At 35.9% G+C, this 16,138-nt stretch overlaps 1 protein-coding gene across 1 annotated transcript in view; it reads right to left on the reverse strand.

The window, feature by feature from the left end:
- LOC126481241 (ubiquitin-related modifier 1) overlaps positions 1–16,093 on the reverse strand; it is a 59,632-nt gene extending 43,539 nt beyond the window's left edge. The window contains exon 1 of the mRNA XM_050104854.1: positions 15,888–16,093. Within this exon, the coding sequence (XP_049960811.1) occupies positions 15,888–15,931 (44 nt within the window). The 5' untranslated portion in view covers positions 15,932–16,093. The remainder of the gene's footprint in view (positions 1–15,887) is intronic.
- Positions 16,094–16,138: the final 45 nt, after the last annotated feature.

Genomic DNA, 16,138 nt, shown 5'->3' on the forward strand with positions numbered 1-16,138 from the left:
ATTTTGCCAGAACAGAACATGATGAGTATGACACACTTCGAAACATATTGGTATTTAGCATTGTCACCCAGCTTGAAACATGACAGCTTTCATCAACATGGCCTTTCAATTTTTAGATATTGTTTTAGTGTCCCAAAACTCCAAACATGGTGTTAGTACCAGTATTTGTGTGAATTAGGTGTGTTTTCTCCCATCCTGCATCATCTAGCAAAGCACTTCTGCTTATGCCTGCGGAATGGGCAGCACAGTGAGTATGAGGACCCCTGGAAACAGCCACAACTGGCTGATGTCCTGCCCCTACCACTCAATCACTGAAATGTCAATCACAAAGTTATTTTAATTGAAGTAATGTACAGACGGTATGGAAAGTTCTGGCAGAATATAAAAAATGTAGGAGTTACGTAAACAACTTACTGAACAGTAGAAGTGTTGAGTCTTTGACAGGCACACACAAAGGAATGAAAACCTCGCTAGCTTTTGGAAGAATACTCTCTTGGAAGTTTTCACTCTTCTTTATTTGCCTGTCAATGTCTCAATGCTTCTATTCAGTGACTTCTTTCCTTTAGTTCTAAGTTATTTATGAAATGTAGTTGAGAATAGCGGAGGATATTTTAGGACTTGGTAGCTCATTTCTTAATCATTTGTTCTCAAAAGATAGAGGCCTAAAGATAATGGCGGTCTGTGCTAAATCTAAAACTTTTTTAATTACTTCTTAATAACAAAACAAGGGCAAGAGCCAATAACATGACGTGCTTAGGATTTCATAGCATTAACATTACATTTATCATTTTCCATTGATCTATTGGAGAGGAGTCTCTGGGATGTGGATTTCCCCCCCCCCCCCCCCCCCCCCCCTCAGATACATGGATAATGTACAATTCTAATGCAGACAGAGTTATGAGCTATAATCCTTGTGAAGATATTCTTCAATGGAGGAGTTGGCCACCAGGAAGTTCTTTTATTCACTCTGAAACCGATCTTTATCACTTACAAGACCTTTGATATGCTCTAGTAAGTTACTGAATGTATGAGTACCCATGTATTTGACTCCTTTTTGTACTAATGTTAAGCTTTTATAGTCCTTATACAGATTGTTTTTATTTCTGGTATTATAATCATGTTTTGCACATTTTGTGTAAAAAGAGACATGTTGGAAATGACAAAGGGCATCAACGAGCATATGTACTGAGAAGCAGTAGTTAGAATACCAAGTTTCTTAAAGAGGTCTCTGCATGGTGATCTAGGACTGACATCAGATATAATTCTAATGACTTGTTTCTGAATTTTGAAAATGTTCTCTTTGTGAGTTTCCCCAAAAGATGATTCCATGACTCATTAATGAATGGAAGTAGGCCGAATAAACTAACTACTTCATTTTTAAATCACCTATTTCTACTATCATGCATACTGCAAATGTAGCTGAACTAAGATGTTTCATTAAGACTAGAGAGTGAGTTTTCCAATTTAGGTTGTGGTCAATTTGTAGCACTAAAAATTTGACACTGTCTACAGCTTTAATTTCATTGTTTGAATACAATATACTTATAGGGTCAGGTATTCTTTGTTAGGTACTAAACTGTATGTACTGGGTCTTGTCAAAATTCAGTGACAACCCATTTGCTGTGAATCACCCATTGATACTTACAAATATTTCATTAGCCGATTGCTCAGTGAGATCACAGGTACTGTGTTTTTATACCAATACTTGTATCATCTGCAAAAATAGGACAAAATTTGCATTTTGTGGTATTGCATATGGAAGGTCATTAATATATAATAAGAACAACATGGGACCTAAAATAGAGCCCCGGGGCACCCCTTGTCTGATGGTTTCATATTTTGAATGACTATTGTTATGTGGTAAGCCTGATACAGACACATACTGTTTTCTATTAAAAAGAGAGGATGAGAACCATGAGCCTGCTACTCCTGTTATCCCATAATATTTTAACTTTTGTATAAGGACATCACGCTTAACACAATCAAAAGCTTTAGCCAGGTCACAGAATAATCCAAGTGGTAATAACTTTTAATTTATTGACTCTAATATATCATCTGTAAGGTGAATATAGCTTGATCAGTTGACAATCCTTTCCAAAAGCCAAACTGATTGCGAATGAGAATATTTTTCTGTACTAAGTGTTTATAAAGTCTATTGTACATAACCCTTTCAAACACTTTTGAAAATATTGTCAATAATGAAATGGGATGGAACTTTCCACTGATGATTTGTCTTCTTTTTTGTGTAATGGTTTGACAATAGTGTATTTAAGCCTATCTGGAAAAGTACCACTGTGGAGGGATTCATTACATAAGTAACTCAGTATGTCACAAAGTTCAAAGGAGCAATGTTTAATTATGGTAGTGCTTATTTCATAATAACCACTGGAAAATTTGTTTTTAAGAGAGCTAATAATATTAGAAATCTCTTTCGGTGAGGTAGGATATAGTTGAGTTTTGTCAAACTTCTGCGGAAATGCATTTTTTAAACATTTTAAGCTGTCTTCTGAGGAACTATGCAAAACTAAGTTGTCTGCTACTGAAGGGAAAAAATTGTTGAAAGTGTCTGGAATTTTGGAGGTATCTCTAGTAAACTCATTATTACATTTAACATAATTTCCTCATTTGCCTGATTAGTTTTTCCTGTTTGATTTTTTACTATGTTCCATACAGTTTTTATCTTGTTATTAGAGTCATTTATTTTTTGTTGAAAATAAATACATTTTGAAGTTCTGATTACTTTGTTTAGAATTTTACAATATAATTTATAATGTGATTTAGCTCTGTAGTCATTGTTTTCTCTTGATATTAAGTACAGTCTTCTTTTTGTCTTGCAAGATACTTTTATTTCATTTGTAATCCAAGGTTTTGAAACATTTAATCTATTTGCTTTGATTACTTTCTTAGGGCAACATTTAATCTATTTGCTTTGATTACTTTCTTAGGGCAGCAGTTTTCAATGTGACCTATGACTGTTTTAGAGAAATGGTTATCTTTTTCATTTATCCCGAGTGAGTTGTATACATCTTTCCTGTATGTATTCCTCAAACAGTTTTTTATACCTTCAATTCCTGTTTCATTTATCATATGTATAGTTTCCCACTTCATTTTATTAGTTGAATCAGACCTCACTATATGAGGGCTATCCACAAAGTACATTACGTTTTGGAAGTAAAAATAAATAAAGTATTGGAAAACTTTTTTATTATATACAGATGAAAGCCACACTTAAATACTACTTTTCTACATAGTTGCCATTTAAATTAAGGCACTTATCGTAGCGATGGACGAGCTTGGAAATTCCTTCGTCGTAAAATTCGGCCGCCTGCGCCTTCAACCACGTGGTTACCTCTTTTGGGACAGAAAAGGTGTGATTTTTGTGGATTTCCTGGAAAGAGGCACTACAGTAAACTCTCAAAGGTATTGCCAAACTCTGCACAACCTCAGAAGAGCAATACAAAACAAGCGCAGGGGAAAGTAGGGCCCAAAGATCTTGCTGATTCACGACAACGCCCGGCCCCACACGGCAAATGCCACTCGTGAAGTTCTTGAATCTTTTAAGTGGGAGTTGTTTCCTCATCCGCCGTACAGTCCCAACCTGGCACCGAGCGACTTCCACTTATTCCCAGCAATGAAGAAGTGGTTGGCTATGCAGCGTTTTGATGATGATGCACAGCTTCAACAAGAGGTAACCATGTGGTTGAAGGCGCAGGCGGCCGAATTTTACGACGAAGGAATTTCCAAGCTCGTCCATCGCTACGATAAGTGCCTTCATTTAAATGGCAACTATGTAGAAAAGTAGTATTTAAGTGTGGCTTTCATCTGTATATAATTAAAAAAATTTCCAATACTTTATTTATTTTCAATTCCAAAACGTAATGTACTTTGTGGATAGCCCTCGTATTAAATGTAAGCAACTGGCCACCTTGATCTGAAAGGTCATTAAATATTGGATTTATACTATGATTTGCTAGTGTGGTAGTATCTATGAAAATGTTATCAATATCAGTGCTGCTGGTACCCATAACCCTGGTTGGGAACTGTACTAAGGGAATGAGATTATAAGAAGTGGTAAGAGGCTCCAGTATGGATCTTGAGTATCTATCCTCCAGAAAATTTAAATTAAAATCTCCACTTAGTATGAGTTCATTATTTTTAGAAGTTACGAAATTTAACACTGCATCATTCTGTTTAGTGATTAGCTGGAAAATACCAATTGGAGCGCTGTATATTGTTACTATAATATTTTTTCTTTTGTGTGTTTCTACTTGTGTGGCACATGCTTCAAAATGCTGATCACTACAGTATTTAAGAACGTCAATGTTTTTATAACTGCAACCCTATGTAATGTAAGTGGCAACTCCTCCTTTCTCCATCTCTTTTCTACAATACTTAGAAGCTAACGTATACACTTCCATATTAAGCATTTCAATTTCACTACCTAAATGACGTTCAGAAATACAAATAATATCAACAGGATTTGTAGACTGTAGCTCATCTAAACAGATACGAAATTCATTAATTTTGAATTTTAAACCTCTGATATTTTGATGTAGTAAATTTACTGTTACTTTTTTTGTCTTCACAAATATTATGCTTAACATTTTCAGTTGCATCTTGTTTCAATATTGAATGTGTAGATAATGAGCTTAACCTAAAAAAGAACTACTTCCACAAGTTGCAGCGTCCCCCCTTAAAGAATTTGCTAGTGTCCAAAATTAAAGCGACAAACCGCTTTTTCCCAATGGCATATCTAATTTATGGTATAATCACACAAAATGTCAACAATGTCCATATAATCGTGTTCTGTACAGAAGATGGCATTCTGGTGAATGGACAACCACGTAAACGATAACGTCAGGGCACCCATCAAATGACGTAGTGTTTGCCGGATAGTCCCACATCCACAATCGCTGTGTACACAGTCACAGATGGTGCAATATGGCACAAAGAAGACACCTACCACACACTCTGTGCAAGAGGGCCATAAGAAGAATGGTTGCAGGACAGTCGCAAACTGATGTGGCCCGAAGGCTTAATGCAATACTCGACCTCATACATGGTTGATGTTTTCTTGGATACTGCACATATGGCATGGGTTGTTCGCTCTCCCAATTTGAATCCCATAGAGAATGTCTGGGATGTGCTAGGGAGACAGGTTGCATCCACCGATCACTCTCCAAGACTTGAAAGCAGCTCTGCAGGAAGAATGGACATTATTGCCTCAACATGAGACTGATGACATCACTCATAGCATGTCCCATCGCTGTCATGCCTGTACTACAACTAGACATGGCAACACCCTATGCTGAGCGCATTAACCAGTTGTCGGAATGTGTGCTCAAATCCGTTAAGTTGGAAAAAAAAACTAAGAACATTTTTCTCTACTGATAAGCATGTTGCAGTTGTTTAAATTCTGTGTTCTTTACATTGTTTCTACTTTACTACTGTGTGTTTACATTGTTATGTGGCAAAATAAATGTAACTTTACAAAATTTCTGTCTGTTGCTTGAATTTTGGACACCAGTGTATTTTCGAGGTTAGAAAGAAAAGAATGCTAGCTCAGAATTCAATATATTGACATTGAGGTCATTACATAAAGAGAATATGTTATTTTAGACCAGCCAGGGTATGAAACTTGTGAAGGGATTTAGATAAATTGGCAGAAACCTTACAAAGGTATCTAGATTAGATTAGATTAGTACCATGGATCATGAATACGATGTTTCGTAATGATGTGGAACGAGTCAAATTTTCCAATACATGACATAATTAAGTTAATTTAACAACATACTTAAGTTAATATAACAACTTTTTTATTTTTTGTGTTTTTTTTTATTTTTTTAATAATTTTTTTCTTTTTTTTTTCTTAATTTATATCCAACAATTCCTCTATGGAGTAGAAGAAGCTGTCATTCAGAAATTCTTTTAATTTCTTCTTAAATACTTGTTGGTTATCTGCCAGACTTTTTATACTATTTGGTAAGTGACCAAAGACTTTAGTGGCAGTATAATTCACCCCTTTCTGTGCCAAAGTTAGATTTAATCTTGAATAGTGAAGATCATCCGTTCTCCTAGTATTGTAGTTATGCACACTGCTATTACTTTTGAATTGGGTTTGGTTGTTAATAACAAATTTCATAAGAGAGTATATATACTGAGAAGCTACTGTGAATATCCCTAGATCCTTAAATAAATGTCTGCAGGATGATCTTGGGTGGACTCCAGCTATTATTCTGATTACACGCTTTTGTGCAATAAATACTTTATTCCTCAGTGATGAATTACCCCAAAATATGATACCATATGAAAGCAATGAGTGAAAATAGGCATAGTAAGCTAATTTACTAAGATGTTTATCACCAAAATTTGCAATGACCCTTATTGCATAAGTAGCTGAACTCAAACGTTTCAGCGGATCATCGATGTGTTCCTTCCAATTTAATCTCTCATCAATGGACACACCTAAAAATTTGGAATATTCTACCTTAGCTATATGCTTCTGATTAAGGTCTATATTTATTAATGGCGTCATACCATTCACTGTACAGAACTGTATGTACTGTGTCTTATCAAAATTCAGTGAGAGTCCGTTTACAAGGAATCACTTAGTAATTTTCTGAAATACAGTATTGACAATTTCATCAGTTAATTCTTGTTTGTCAGGTGTGATTACTATACTTGTATCATCAGCAAAGAGAACTAACTTTGCCTCTTCATGAATATAGAATGGCAAGTCATTAATATATATTAAGAACAACAAAGGACCCAAGACTGACCCTTGTGGAACCCCATTCTTGATAGTTCCCCAGTTTGAGAAATGTGCTGATCTTTGCATATTATGAGAATTGCTTATTTCAACTGTCTGCACTCGTCCAGTTAGGTACGAATTGAACCATATGTGCACTGTCCCACTCATGCCACAATATTTGAGCTTGTCTAGCAGAATTTCATGATTTACACAATCAAAAGCCTTTGAGCGATCACAAAAAATACCAAAGGGTGGTGCTCAGTTATTCAGATCATTCAAAATTTGATTGGTGAAAGCATATATGGCATTTTCTGTTGAAAAACCTTTCTGGAAACCAAACTGGCATTTTGTTAGTACTTCATTTTTACAGATATGTGAAGCTACTCTTGAATACATTACTTTCTCAAAAATTTTGGATAAAGCTGTTAGAAGGGAGATTGGACGGTAATTGTTGACATCAGATCTGTCCCCCTTTTTATGCAAAGGTATAACAACAGCATATTTCAGTCTATCAGGGAAAAATGCCCTGTTTCAGAGAGCTATTACACAGGTGGCTGAGAATCTTACTTATCTGTTGAGAACAAGCTTTTAGTATTTTGCTGGAAATGCCATCACATCCATGAGAGTTTTTGCTTTTAAGCAAGTTTATTATTTTCCTAATTCCAGAGGGAGAAGTGGGTGAGATTTCAATTGTATCAAATTGCATAGGTATGGCCTCTTCCAATAACAGCCTAGCATCTTCTAATGTACACCTGGATCCTACTATATACACAACATTTAGAAAATGATTATTAAAAATATTTTCAACTTCTGACTTTTTGTTCGTAAAGTTTTCATTCAATTTGATGGTAATACTGTCTTCCTGTGCTCTTGGTTGACCTGTTTCTCTTTTAATAATATTCCAAATTGTTTTAATTTTATTATCAGAGTTGCCGATTTCAGACATGATACACATACTTCTGGATTTTTTAATAACTTTTCTTAATATAACACAGTAGTTTTTATAATGTTTGATAGTTTCTGGGTCACTACTCTTTCTTGCTGTCAGATACATTTCCCTTTTCCGGTTACAAGATATTTTTATACCCTTAGTAAGCCATGGTTTGTTACAAGATTTCTTATGAGTATATTTAACTATTTTATTAGGGAAGCAGTTTTCAAATGCATTTACAAAAATGTCATGAAATAAATTATATTTTAAATTGGCATCAGGTTCACGGTACACCTCATCCCAGTCTAACTGCTGTAGGCTTTCCCTGAAATTTGCTATTGTTAAATCGTTGGCTGAACGTACTACTTTGGAGGACTGTTTAGTATTGCTGAATGGAGCTATGTCATATATTGTAACTAGCTGTGCACCATGATCAGAAAGACCATTCTCAACAGGCTGAGCATTTATCTGGTTAACTTATCTTGGTCTACAAAGAAATTATCTATCAGTGAGCTGCTATCCTTTACCACCCGAGTAGGAAAATCAATAACGGGCGTCAAATTGAAAGAACCGAGTAATACTTCAAGGTCATTTTTCCTATTACCCTCTTTCAGAGAATCTACATTGAAGTCCCCACAAATAATAATTTGCTTCCCCCTGTCTGTCAGATAGCACAACAAGGAGTCCAAATTTTTCAGAAATAGATGAAAATTTCCTGATGGGGACCTATATACAGTTACAATTATAAATGTGCCTTTATTTAATTTAAGCTCACAGGCACATGCTTCTATATGTTTCTCTACACAAAACTTTTTTGTTTCTACACTTTTTGCACAATGATAATTTTTGACATATATGGCAACTCCTCCTTTCTCCATATTTTCTGTCATTACATGTGCAGAGAGCTTATATCCACTTACATTTACCTTATCCATATCAGTAACAATGTGATGCTCTATTTCATCCTCAGCTTCTAAATCTTCTAAACAAACCAGAAGCTCATCTATTTTATTCTTTAAACTCCCAATATTTTGATGAAATATACTTACATTATTTTTAATTATACTTTCATGAGAACCTTTCCTTATTCTAACATTTGCAGTACTCTTCTGTCTGAGTTTCTCATTGTGCTTAGGCCTAGTTCCTATACCAGTGGTCACATGGTGTTCAGAGAGGCAGATTATGTCAACTGGGTTGGGTGACTTTAATCCATCAATGCAATTACCTAGGACTGAGATACAACTTGGTGGAGATAAAATTTCTGGTGATTGGTGAAAATTTATAATTGACAGCTGTGATTGGTGACCCAATGTGTTAGAATTGTGCTGTTTAATTTCTTTCCTAAATTGAAGATTTGTTTCAATCCTGACCTCTCGTAGAATTTGACATCTTTCTGTCTTACCTATCCTAAAAATGGTGCTGCTCCAACACCTGTAATCACTGGTATTTTACCATTCCTGGCAGTGCCTCCCCCCCTTAAATTTCCTGCTATTACCCCAGTCAGTTTCCCCTTCCCTTTCCTGTTGAGATGTAGGTCGTGCCTGGTATAGTCCCACCTACTGAGAGAATCAACAGGAACCACACCAATATGAGCCCCCGCACCCGACCCAAGCAGCCGTTCCAACTCCAAATTAACTCTCCCAACAGAAGAGTTCAAATGAGGCCAGTTATGGCGTCTCAGGACAGATACAAATTCAACATTGGTGTGTCTCGATGCCGACGCAATCTTTACCAGATCACACTCTATACTGTACCCAGGATCTCTGTCGATGCTGTTTCCTGGCCCTCCCACAATAACCACGGTGTCTTCCCTGGTAAATCCTTTACAGAGTGAACCTAAATCCTCTGTCACCTGATCCAGACTAGCACTTGGTTTGAAAAAATTTGTGACCTGGTATTCTGGTCCTAATTCCTCCTGCAGAAGTTGGCCTACACCTCTGGCATGAGAACTGCCTAACAACAAAACTTTCTTCCTTTTCGATGACTTTCCTACATTCTTTTTCAATTTCCTATTGAAAGTTTGTTGTGTCCTGTCTACACCTACCTCTGCTTGAGGCTCATCAGTTTCTAACTGAAGCAACAGGTCAAACTTATTTTTGACATTCACCACAAAACTGTCAGACTTAGTTCTAGGCCTGTTCCTTCTGTTACTTGTTGCCACTTCCCACCTCTCTTTGCCCTTCTCCCTCCTTAACCTGTCTGAACTCACTTCTCTTCACTATGGATTTTTGAATAATTATAAACATCACAACATTTGCTGATGGGTGGAAGGTTATTGGTGGTGGTGGTGGGAATTCGTGAATAAACATTTTCCAGTGTGCATAGTGGCGCACAAGATATGATGTGCAGAATGCATTAGACGCTATGGAATATACATGTTCTGTGTTTGTTGATGGGGCAACGTAATATAATTTGGTAGTCAAATGTAATAATATGTGTTGTACAAATAAAACTAAAGTTTATTTTGTCCCTTACATAGTTGTTACCTGTCATTCAGCTGTGTTAATCTACATAAACTGCAACATGTTATGGGTCCAGGTACTGGATTAAAGTGAAATAATAAGCTTTAAGGTGACATGTACTTGCGCAAAAGGTGCGCGGAAGTTCGTATAAACTTGGATTGTGTACACTATACGAAGAAGAAAATAACTGTACATTGAGTACAACACAGAAACCGCAAATAGAGCGGCTTGTAGGGCGCGAAAATTACGCGACCTGGAAATTTGCCATTGAGACGTATTTGCACATGGATGACTTATGGGATGTCATAAATGGTAAACTGGCACCTACAGAATCAAGTTTTGCTACTAAGGATCGGAAGTTAATTATGTTCACACAGAAAAGGCTATGTCAGCAAAGGAGGTATGGGACAAACTGAAAAACGCATTTGAAGATGGCGGTTTAACCAGAAAAGTAGGATTACTTCGTGAGCTGATAACCACAAGATTGAGTAAGTGTAAAAGTGTGGATGAATATGTGAATAAAATAATTTCAATCTCCAATCGTCTGAGGAATATTGGTTTTGAAATTGCGGATGAATGGATTGGAACTTTATTGTTAGCTGGACTACCAGAGAAATCTTCGCCAATGATTATGGGTTTGGAAAATTCGGGAATATCCATTACAGCGGACAGTGTTAAAGTAAAGATTCTACAGGAGGTGAAGAATGAACCAGATTCTAATGCTTTAAGAAAAGAAACAGTGTCAGCTTTACACTCTAAGTACAAGAAGAAGAAGCCAATAAGATGTTTCAGATGCCAGAAAATTGGACATATTGCTTTAAAGTGTAATGAAAAGTTAAGTATAAAAGAAAAGAAGCATGTTAATTCTAGTAGTCCTGAGAGAAAGACTATCGATAAAGGTAAGGCATTTTCTGTTTTTACTCTTTAATGAAGCGAGTTACGCAGAATGGTTCCTAGATTCAGGGGCATCTGTGCACATTACCAAAGCTCCATCAGGTTTGTATGATGTTCAGTCAAGGACTCACATTGGAATTTCTACAGTTGACAGATCTAAGTTAAGGTGTGAACTCGCAGGAAAAGTGGATTTTAATTTGCATGTGAATAGGGAAAAGGAAATTGTTACTGCTCATGATGTACATTATGTAAAGAATATTGAAACTAATTTGTTGTCAGTAAGCGAAATAGTACAGGAGGGTAACAAAGTTATCTTTGATATAGAGGGAGCCAAAGTGATAGACTCTTGTGGTGATATTGTAGCTACTGCAAGTAATGTAACAGGTATTTACAATGTGAACGCAGTTCAAAATAATGCTGAAACAGGAAATCACTCTGTTTATGCTGCAAAAGGTTTCTTGTGGCAAAGGAGACTTGGACATTTGAATATGAAAAGTATGACTTTACTGAACAATATGGCAACTGGGATGGAAAATTATGGAATGAATAATGTTCAATGTGAGTTTGCAAGGGGAGCAGGCTAGATTGCCATTTAAATCGAGTCGGAGCAGATCTACCGAAGTCTTGCAACTCATACATTCAGATCTTTGTGGACCTATGGAGAATGAATCCTTAGGAGGTAGCTTCTATTTCCTGACATTCATAGACGATTTTTCTACATATGTGCATGTTTATTTTATAAGTAGCAAGGATAAAGTGAGTGATGTATTTGTTGTTTATTGCAAAATAATGAAATATATGCTGCCCAAACAAGACAGACTGGGAAGAAAATTAAAATTATTAGATCAGACAATGGATCAGAATACGTAAACAGACGGTTAAAGGAACAGTTGAATGGAATGGGTATTAGGCATCAGACTACCATTCGCTACAGTCCTTCTCAGAATGGAGTTGCAGAATGAGCCAATAGAACCATTGTAAAAAAGGCAAGAAGTATGTTAAGCTATGCTGAGCTACCTAAGTGTTTTTGGGCAGAGGCTGTGTCAACATCGGTGTATTTAATTAACAGATCACCTACCAAAGCTGTGAGACAAAAGACACCTTATGAAGTATGGACTGGGAAGAAACTGGATCTAAAGCACTTAAAAGTCTTTGGATGTGAAGCCCTGGTTCAGATTCCAAAACCATTAAGAGGAAAGTTGGATGCAAAATCTCAAAAATATATTTTTGTTGGCTACTGTAAGGATTCAAAAGGCTACAGATTTTATAATCCTGTGAATAAGAAGACAATACGTAGTAGAGATGTATTTTTGGAGGATTATAGACCTAAAATAAAGAATAGTAGTCAAAATGACACAGTAATGCAATCAAGCATAATGTGTGATAGTGCTGAAACAGAGATGGAAACTGAAACAGAAGAAGACGAGAATAAAGAGGAAGCTGATGTGCTACCCGAGAATCAAATTGAGGAAGAAGATTCAACAGAGGAAGTCAGTTTAAGGCGGTCTTCACGTATAGTAAAACCAAAAGAATATCCAGATTATGAAATATATGCTGCCCAAACCATCAACAATGAACCAATCACAGCTGATGAAGTTTCAGCAAGTTCAAATGCTCAAGATTGAAAAAAGGCTGTTGAAAAGCAGCTGCAATCTTTTGTGGATAATGATACATATGAATGGGTGGGCGTGCTTGAAAATAAAAAGCCACTGGGAACAAGATGGGTGTTAAGTATTAAAAATCCTGAAAGTGCAATACCAAAATTCAAAACCAGATTGGTAGTTAAAGAATATTCCCAGAAAGAAGGAATAGATTACAATGAAACTTTCTTGCCAGTGGTGAAGTATTCATCATTAAGATACCTTTTAGTTCTGGCAGTAAAGGAAGACTTATTAATTCATCAAATGGATGTGAAAACAGCCTACCTGAATGGAAGACTGGAAGAGGAAACATATGTGATTTCACCTGATGAAATTAAGCGACCTTATAAAGGGAAAAGGAGAATTTGGCGTTTGAAGAAAGGCATATATGGTTTAAAGCAAAGTGGCCATTACTGGAATAAATGTTTGCATAAAAGTTTGATAAAACTAGGTATGTTACAGTCAAAGGCAGATTCCAGTATATATCATAAAAGAAGTAATGAAGAAATTGCAATCATGGCCATATGGGTAGATGATTCTTTTATTTTAACCAATAGTGAAAGCCAGATGGAGTTTTTAAAGAACAGTTATGGACAGAATTTAATATGCATGATTTAAGGGAAATTAATCAATACTTAGGCATGAAGATTCTAAGAAGTGCCAACAGAGGAGAATTATCGATTGATCAATCTCTGTAAAAAAGGAAGATCTTAGAAAAGTTCAAAATGAAAAATTGTAAACCTGTTCCTACTCCTATGAAAAACAATGCAAAACTGCTAATAACTGATGATGACAAGAAATGTAAGGAAAGTGTACCCTATTTGGAAGCTGTAGGAAGTCTACTGTACTTAGCACAGTCTTCCAGACCAGACATTGCATTTGCCACAAATGCAGAAAGCAAGTTTTGCAGTGATCTGAAAGAAAAGCACTGGATGGCAGTCAAGAGAATATTCAGATATTTAAATGGAACTGCTGATTATAAGTTAAAATACTCTGAAACTGGAAATGCAAATTTAGAAGGATACAGTGATGCAGACTGGGGAAATGAGTTAGAAAGAAGATACTCCATCACTGCAAGTTGTTTTAGACTAATGGGAAGATTGATATCAAGGTCTTGTAAGAGACAAAGAACTGTTGCCTTGAGTACTGTAGAAGCTAAATATATGGCCTTGTCCTCCACTATCCAAGAAGCTCTTTGGATCCATACACTGATGAGTGAAACAGAATCTCCTCCAACATTAAAGCCAACTGTGATATTTTGTGACAATATGGGAGCTATTAAACTTGCAAAAAATAATGTCACCAGTGTAAGATCCAAACATATTGACATAAGGCATCACTTTATAAGACGACATGTGGAACAGGGGAATATAATCCTCACTTATCTATGCACAGAAGAAATGTTATGTTATCTCCTAACCAAACCTCTCAGTGAGGACAAATTTCAGAAGCTGGTTAAACATTATGGTGTTGAGTATCTGAAAAACATTCGATCAAGGGGGAGTGTTGGGTATATGTGAAGAAACATTTTCCAGTGTGCATAGTGGCGCACAAGATATGATGTGCAGAGTGCATTAGACTCTATGGAATATATATGTCCCATGTTTGTTGATGGGGCAACATAATATAATTTGGTAGTCAAATGTATTAATGTGTGTTGTGCGAATAAAGCATAAGTTTGTTTTGTCCCTTAAATAGTTGTTACCTGTCATTTAGCTACATTAATCTGTATAAACTACAACAGGACAAATTTTGCAAAGTGTCAGTCTTTATGGAGAGGGGTTCATCTACTGTAATTACTTTAAATACAGTACTAACACTACTTTTCTTGTAACTACAATGGTTAACAGACTAATTATGGATGTCTAATAGACAGGACAACTTTTTACCATGATCAAATGGTTTGTTAATCTCAAGTAGGACTTGGGGAATGTATTTACCAACCTGAGTTAGCCTCAAGAATCACAATGACACACTTAGTAGTTTCATACCACACTCCAGGAATATGTTTTCTGTCAGTGTTTTGGAACACCCTAAAGACTATCAAATGTAGCTTCTGTAGTGAAGGTACGATTCAACTGAGCATGGTAGGTATACGAGGACATAAGCAATACTATTTAGTAGCAATTAACTTTTACCATGGAACGAACAATGATTTGCACATTGCATAGCTGATAGTAGACCATGTGGTCTAGTGAAGTGTTTAGATCCAATAAGCAAATTTAATGTACTAAGCCAAAACACATATTTAAACAGATCAGAGTACTTACTGTAAGTGATAAATTTAGCATCTGGGTGAATACAAACCTATCTACTACGATACAACCATATGAAATAAGTTTTTTTCAACGAAATTTATATCTGAAGCACTCAGCAACCATTATGGGGAAGCCCAAAAATTTTATTAGGGTAATAACCATCCTTTAATTCACATACAGTATTCAAATGCAACATTTTACATTCCTCTGAAAAATAGTTTTTCCCCCTCTGTCATACGCCTCCATGCAAAAATTAAAGAGCACATTCTTTACTATAGAAATACTGAAATCTCAAGAAGCCCACTGTTAACACTGATACAGGAGTGAATGTATAGTTAAACGTTAGCAGCAGGCAGTCGTTTTTCTATTATCTCACAGGTACGTGCAAAGAGAAAAATTAATTACCAAAATAATAAATAAATAATGCTCGTAAAATATAACCTTGCCGGAATTTTCTTCGACTGTCGAGAGTTGTAAGTCACATGCTACTATTCGCTAGAGATTCAACACATGCTATTGACATCGCAGATTACGCTACCACACACTACACACTGATGATACGCAATGCCCTCCTATGCACAAATTTTCTAGAAGTGCTTCGCCGTTCATGAAGAGTAAGTCTATTTCTGTAGACAATCATAAAAGTTTCGTTGATGACATTCGTCCAGGAAGTCTGTATTACGTTGAAACTACAGGAAGATACACTACCGCTAGTAAAATGATATTTTATCAAACACAGAAGCATAAAATAACGACTGTGCACAGCGGCAGGGCAGAGCAAGATTAATAAATTTATTGTAAGTACGACTGACACATTAGTATTACATTTTTCTTTTTTGGTAAAGTGACTTTTGGGAAATGTTAATAAGTGAACACAATGGTACTTCAAACGAAGGAGAAATGCGAAAAAATTACCCATGCCAATAAAATTAAGTCAGAAAAATTACATACCCAAACTCTACAGTTAGACGAAGCGGCAAATTTGTATCTGCCATATTTTCGCAATGATGACAACACAACGATAACACAGTTGTACTTTGTTCCTCTAGGATTTTCCAAAACCTTCGTTTGAAAAAATATTTTTATTGACACATTAATGTTTCATATCAAATGTCAAGAAATGCACAAGTTACAAAGAAGTTTCTTCAATAGAATCCTTCAAATTAAAAAAAAATCTCATGGCACTACTGTAAAAACAAACT

Source organism: Schistocerca serialis, chromosome 5, assembly GCF_023864345.2.
Source record: "Schistocerca serialis cubense isolate TAMUIC-IGC-003099 chromosome 5, iqSchSeri2.2, whole genome shotgun sequence".
Classification (NCBI taxonomy): Eukaryota; Metazoa; Arthropoda; class Insecta; order Orthoptera; family Acrididae; genus Schistocerca; species Schistocerca serialis.